At 31.6% G+C, this 6505-nt stretch overlaps 1 protein-coding gene across 2 annotated transcripts; it reads left to right on the forward strand.

Annotated features, from left to right (window-relative positions):
• The first annotated feature begins 1787 nt into the window (after window positions 1–1787).
• Window positions 1788–5336, forward strand: LOC105770652 (ABSCISIC ACID-INSENSITIVE 5-like protein 2). 2 transcript variants are annotated; one of them, XM_012591956.2, is made up of 4 exons: window positions 1788–1902; window positions 2415–3402; window positions 3539–3610; window positions 4815–5336. In XM_012591956.2, the coding sequence occupies exons 2-4, from the start codon at window positions 2587–2589 to the stop codon at window positions 4893–4895; spliced, it is 969 nt and encodes a 322-aa protein (XP_012447410.1). In that variant the 5' UTR covers window positions 1788–1902; window positions 2415–2586; the 3' UTR covers window positions 4896–5336. The 2 variants fall into 2 exon arrangements, with proteins under 2 accessions (XP_012447410.1, XP_052487786.1); XM_052631826.1 differs by having other exon boundaries at window positions 1811–1902; window positions 2148–3402.
• Window positions 5337–6505: the final 1169 nt, after the last annotated feature.

Genomic DNA, 6505 nt, shown 5'->3' on the forward strand with positions numbered 1-6505 from the left:
AAAAAAGCAACAGTTTTTTTGGGGCAAATTCAAGCCAAGTCCGAGCAAAAAAAAAAGCTTACTCGAGGCTTGACCCATTTAAAAAATTGGCATTATTTTTTTGTCCAAGCTCATTTTTCGAGCCTATATTTTTGTCCAAATCCTCTCACTTTTCGGGCAGACCTTCGAGCTAGGCCAGGACAAATATAGTTTCACCCACATTATTAGTATATTGATAATGCCATTGATTAAGTTTATGTCACAAGTCAATATTCTTTATAACAAGATAACATCTTAACATTTTGATAACATGTTAAATAATGCTACCTAACATGATAGCATTTTAATATGCTATATAAAAAAATGACAGTATGAGCTAGAAAGTAATTGGAGTACATTTAATATTTTTAATCACATGTATTTACTTATTTAAATTTATTTTACTCACAATTTAAAATTACACTAATTTATTTTATTATAATTTCGTATATATTGCATTTGCATATATGTTATTATTAGTGTCAAACAATATGTTTCATTATTTATTAAATATTATTTTTAAATACATATTTGTATTCTAAATACGTGTACACTCATGGTAGAATTACTAGTAATATCTATACTTATTATAAAGCCCTTGTTAAGTTTGTGCCATGAGTTAACCAGATACTAACTTAGTTAGAAAAGACAAAAATGTTCTCATTTTACAAAATAGATTATATTATTTTAAGGGTATATTTGTCATTTTATATATTTATATAGAAGAACAAAAAATAAACATAAAGTAGGTTTAAACTCATGCCTTTTAGGTTTTCACAATTATAGTTTACGGTTGAACCAAAACTTCATTTATTATTAATATTAAATTTTTATAAATGTATTTATTACGTAAATTTATTTTTCACCCGCATCATAAATGTTTCGTAACCTAATTTTAATTATTCATGTGCAAAGAAATATGCTGAAAAAAAATTGTTTTCATTTTTAAATCAATTCAAATACCTTTTGTGTTTTATTTTTAAAAGCTTGGTTGTTTCTTAAAACCTTTTATTTTTATATTGGTTTTAATTTTAATTTTAGCCATGCTATTGTTAGACTTTCTCACAATAGTACGTAAGGACAGTGTTTATAAAATAGGTTTCTAAATAATGAGGTGAAGGATAAGTTATCTCATTTATTATTTTTTGTACATCATTGATAATTAAAATTTTTAGCAGTAAATTTTAATTGATCGGAGCTCATTGTCAAGTGGTCTAATGATAGTGAGTTAAGATGTAATTTTAACAATTTTAATCGATGGGATGCATTTTGGTTTATTTCTTTAATTCTTTTAGTGTTATCATTATTACGGATTTATTTTTCTATTTTTTGGGAGATTATTTAGTAAACATGATATTTGTACATTAATTTATTGTATTTTATATTGTAGAAATTTCTTAAAATAATATGGATAAAATCGAAATGATATGTGAAATACACCAAAATATGAATACACCAAAAAAAAAGGAGATACAGATAATGTGAATCCTCTTATTTGAGTAACAATTATGTTTTTTTTTTTCCATCACAAATAATAATAGATGAGGAATGAGAATAATAATTAGGATTAAGAATATAATTAAATCTAAAGTAATAATAAAGTAAAGTTTAAATTGTAAGCAAAATCAAAATTAAAGACAGGGTTGTGTTTGTCGAGACTTGATTTTTATTGTTTACATAGATTTGTCTGGAAATACAATGAAAACACTTCAAACAAAACAGTGTTTCAGAGTCAAACATGTCCAAAGCACTCTCAAACAAATAAATTAACCCCCCCCCCCCCCCAAAAGAAATACCATTTTTGAAACTCAAAAAGTAGTACTTTCAACAAAGCTTCTATCTCTCTCCTCTTCTCCTTTTCGTGCTCTTCGCCTTTCCCAACAGGTAATCCCCCCCCCCCTCCCTTTCTTTCTTCCTTTCTTTTGGTTTTTCTTTTTCCTTTTCTTTATATTCAAGACAAAACCCCAGATCTATTTGTCTTTATTATTTTTCCCTTTCTCATGTTGATTCTTTCGTCTTCTTTTCTTTTTCTTTTTGTTTTAATTTTGCATAACAAAGTCAAAGATGGTGAGAAATGAAATGGGTATCCCTAAAAAGCTTGATTTCTGTGTTATTTTTGTTTCACATAGGACATTTTTGTTATGCATGAACAAGGATGGAGAAGAATGATATGGGTATTTGCTGGTTGTGGTGGTCTTTTGAGATGGGATTTGTTATATTAGGCTTTTGGGTTATGTTAGTTTATCAATGCCGGTTTCGGGTTTAGGGTTTGAAGAGCTTTGAATGTATGCATTTATTCTTGAAATCTGATCGTTTCAGTACTGACAAGTAGCGACTTATTTACTTTTGGTTCCATGTATCTTGTTGGACTGAAGTGAGTTGATATGGATGGCCAGGTCTAATTCCAGGTTCTAATTTTCGGAGTTGGCTGGTGAAACTTCAAGCTGCAGCTGCGGTGGGTTTCAGGTGGACTTTAGGACTGATATAGTTGTTTTCGTAGAGTTTTCTTTTCTTTTCTTTTTTTTCCAGAATTTGTGAAAATAAAGTGGCTTAAGTAAGAGCAACTATATGGGAATTCAGACAATGGGGTCCCAAGGTGACAGTGGTAGTAATGGCAAACAGTTGCAATGTCAGCCGATAACACGGCAAAATTCGATGTATAGTCTCACGCTGGATGAGGTCCAAAATCAATTGGGTGACTTGGGAAAACCTCTAAATAGCATGAACCTAGACGAGCTTCTCAAGAACGTATGGACCTTGGAGGCCAACCAGACCTTGGGTATGGAAACTGAAGGAACTGCGGTGACCAATCAAACCTCTCTGCAACGTCAGGCGAGTTTGTCATTAACTAGTGCTTTGAGCAAGAAGACAGTTGATGAGGTTTGGAAAGATATTCAGCAGAATAAAATCGATGGGGAAAAGAAATCTAGAGAAAGGCAGCCTACCCTTGGAGAAATGACATTGGAGGATTTTCTTGTGAAAGCTGGAGTTGTCACCGAAGCTTCTACTGATGAAAATGCCGGACCTCCTATTGCTGGGGTCGATCTTAGTGTTGCACCGCAGTTTGCACAACAAGGTCAGTGGATGCAGTACCCGCAACAACCACAATATCATCATCCACAACAAAGTATAATGGGGGTTTATATGCCAGCCCAACCTATGCCACAGCCTTTAGCCATAGGGACTACTGGTGTAATGGATGTCTCTTACCCGGAAAACCAGTTGGCATTGCCTTCGCCTTTGATGGGGACATTATCGGATACTCAGGCGTCTGGAAGGAAAAGAGGTGCCCATGAGGACATAGTTGAAAAAACTGTTGAAAGGAGACAGAAAAGGATGATAAAGAACAGGGAATCTGCAGCACGTTCACGAGCTAGGAAGCAGGTCAAATTTCATTTGTTTTATCTCTCTCAACTTGACAATCACATTGTTCCATTTTGTATCTCTTTTTTTTCCTTGAAATGTTTTTTGATCTCGCTTTCTGAATTATCGAGTGAACCTGAAATGTATTTATAAACAGGCTTATACTAATGAACTGGAGAACAAAGTCTCACGTTTAGAAGAGGAAAACGAAAGGCTGAGGAAACAGAAGGTTAGTTCTGCCTTATGACCCATTTACATTCAATTCATAGATCTCAAAACATTTTATTTTTAAAGTATAATAGCTTCATTTATTTCAACTTGTTTTGTCAAAATTAGTGTTTTCGTGTATTTACTCGTGTCTTTATTTTGATGACCTGTATGCAGTATGTCCGTATATTCTATATAAAATTGTCATATTTCATTGAACCATTTTATTGCATTCAGTACTTTCATGTCCATGCCTCTTGCAAATACGTAAGATTTTGAACTTAAAATATGGCCAATGGTTGCTTTAATGCCACGATTTTCAATTTTCCATGACTGATGGATGATAATTTAACACTCTAACAGCTTAGAGAATTGAGCCTTTTTATTCGTATATGATACCAGTTGTATCAAATCATATGATTTGCAGCTGTTCCTTGTTTAAGTAGATCATATTGTTTACTTGTGTTGCTCCTAACATAACCTAAATGTAACAAAATATTCCAGTTAAATAACTAAAAGCCTGCTTTTATCATATATTACCTCGCATGGCAACTACAGAGTCTACTCATTCACCAACACTCCCATTTAAGTCCCAAAATGATAATTGAGACAAATTGTGGGCTAAACTACTGGTAGACACCATTACCATAAGTTGCTTGAGGATGAACTGATTCTTAACGAAGTAGCTAGAGAGATGCTTAGATGAGTTTTACCAGAAGATCAGTAAATGCATCTGCAGGATAGTTTTAGCATATTGTAGAATATAAACATTTACCATAAGAAAGAAATTTTGGACTATAAAATTGTCTATGGTAGTTGTTCAAGATTTTGGCGGTTGGGTAGCTTTATTTCTTTCTTTCTTCTGTATGCAAAGTTGTGTCCGGAAGTTTGATGGCTCTAAAATGAATTTTTGTTTGGTTTAGTCCTCTCGGTTACACTGTTGTTGTCAATGTGATCAGTATAGATCACAATATCTTAAATCAAGGTTTTTGAAAGGTACTGCTCATAGTCAATAAAAGAAACATTCTGGAACCGTCATTGATATGATTCGTACCCTCTACCATGCTCAGCTGAACCTGCATGAACAGTTAATACTCTTGTATCAGTTATTTAACATTTCCTGACCTTTACCTTAATGGACCCCAAATCTCTCATCATCTTTTTATGCCTTGGTGCTTATGCATAAAATTCGTTTTCATTCTTGGTTTCTGAATTTATATTCTTAGGAGCTCGATAAGATGCTGCCATCTGCACCACCGCCCGAGCCAAAATATCAGCTTCGTAGAACATCATCAGCCCCATTCTAACAGTTCCCGCAGTGGGTAATGTGGAAGTTATTGCATATACAAACCAGCTGCTGGCTTCTGTTTCTAAGTTACAGTTGAGGCATAAGTTAAAAAACCGAGCACCACAATCTGCAATGCATCGTCCGGAGGCTGTCATTGTTTCATACGCCGTTGATGGTTGATTCCAACTTGTAAGAGTTTACTTTTTTTTTTTTTTTGGTCTTGTATCTACTTTTTTTACTATGAAAATCAATTCAAACTAGCAATTTCATGTTACCTTTGCTTACTGTCTCTAACCATTAAAGTTGGTAAGGTTTGTCCCCAAATGTGTAGTTTTGTGCCCTTTTTTTCCTCTCTTGATATGAGCATATAGCCAAGTTTATGTTACAACATACAGACACACACGTGCATGTATGTATGTATGTTTGCATGCATAGTTGAGAAATACATGCAATTTGAAAATTTGTCCCCCAAAATGAATCATTTGTCGCTTTCTTAGAGCTATTTACCATCTAGCATTGCACTTAGAAAAAGAAATTAGGTTAAAAAGTTTATATCGTATTTTTATTTTTATTTTTAGGAATTTAGTCTTACTTTTCATATTTTAATATTTAGGTTTAATTATTAACATTATTAAAATTATTTTGTTAAATTCAGATTCATTAGAATATTACTTTTTAGTTATATGGCTATCAAGTGATTTTATTTTATTTCAAAATCTCATATCAACAATTTTAATAAGTAGATTTGAATTTTGAAATTTGAAAAGTTAGAAGATTAAATTTTAAAAATAAAAATATAGGGATTGAATTTCGAATTTGTAAAAAGTATTAAGGATTTATTGGCTTGTTTACATAAATAATATAAAATAAATAAATAATTACCAAATAAAATTATAAAAATATCAAACCAAATTTAATACTCCAAACTATTTCTATTCTCGAGACAACTTCAAATTAATTGGCTCAAAGGTAAAAGTTAAATAACTTACAAAACAGTCTTTTGATCAAATAATTGACTCCTCATCTCTTAGGAAACGAATGTATTTTTATTTTATTTTATCAAAGAAAAAGAAATAACTTTTAATTTAAAAGTTTTAAAAATATTGGTCTAATTATACTCTTTTATATTTTTATCAACCTTTCTTCATTTCATTTTCTCAACATTTGAAAATTAGAGAAAGAAGCAACATAAAGTGAAACCCAAAGCTTTTAGGAAACAATTTTGCTGGTGGATCTAGAGTTTTTACTCTCTTTTTTTAGGGCTATTTTTTTTAACCTTAGTTTATTTTCTTTTATTTCCAATCAACTTTTTTATTTCCGCTGGTGTCGCCTGACACATAGGCGATACTATTAAAAAAATATTTTTTTGTAAAAAAATAATGATGACCAAATGATGGAGAGAAAGTGGGAGTGGTATCGCTAGTGTGTTAGACACACCGACAGGCACTATGTATTTTGCCTATCTTCGTATTTAATTTTTAACTTATCCCATGTTAATAATTTTTTATATTATTTATGTAAAAAAGTTAGATTTATTACAGAATAATAATTACATATTTTAACCTTTAAATAATACTATTGGAATATGTGGTTAGCTTTTAAAATCCAAAAGATAAATTTTCTCGTCTC

Source organism: Gossypium raimondii, chromosome 5 (assembly GCF_025698545.1).
Source record: "Gossypium raimondii isolate GPD5lz chromosome 5, ASM2569854v1, whole genome shotgun sequence".
NCBI classification, from domain to species: Eukaryota; Viridiplantae; Streptophyta; class Magnoliopsida; order Malvales; family Malvaceae; genus Gossypium; species Gossypium raimondii.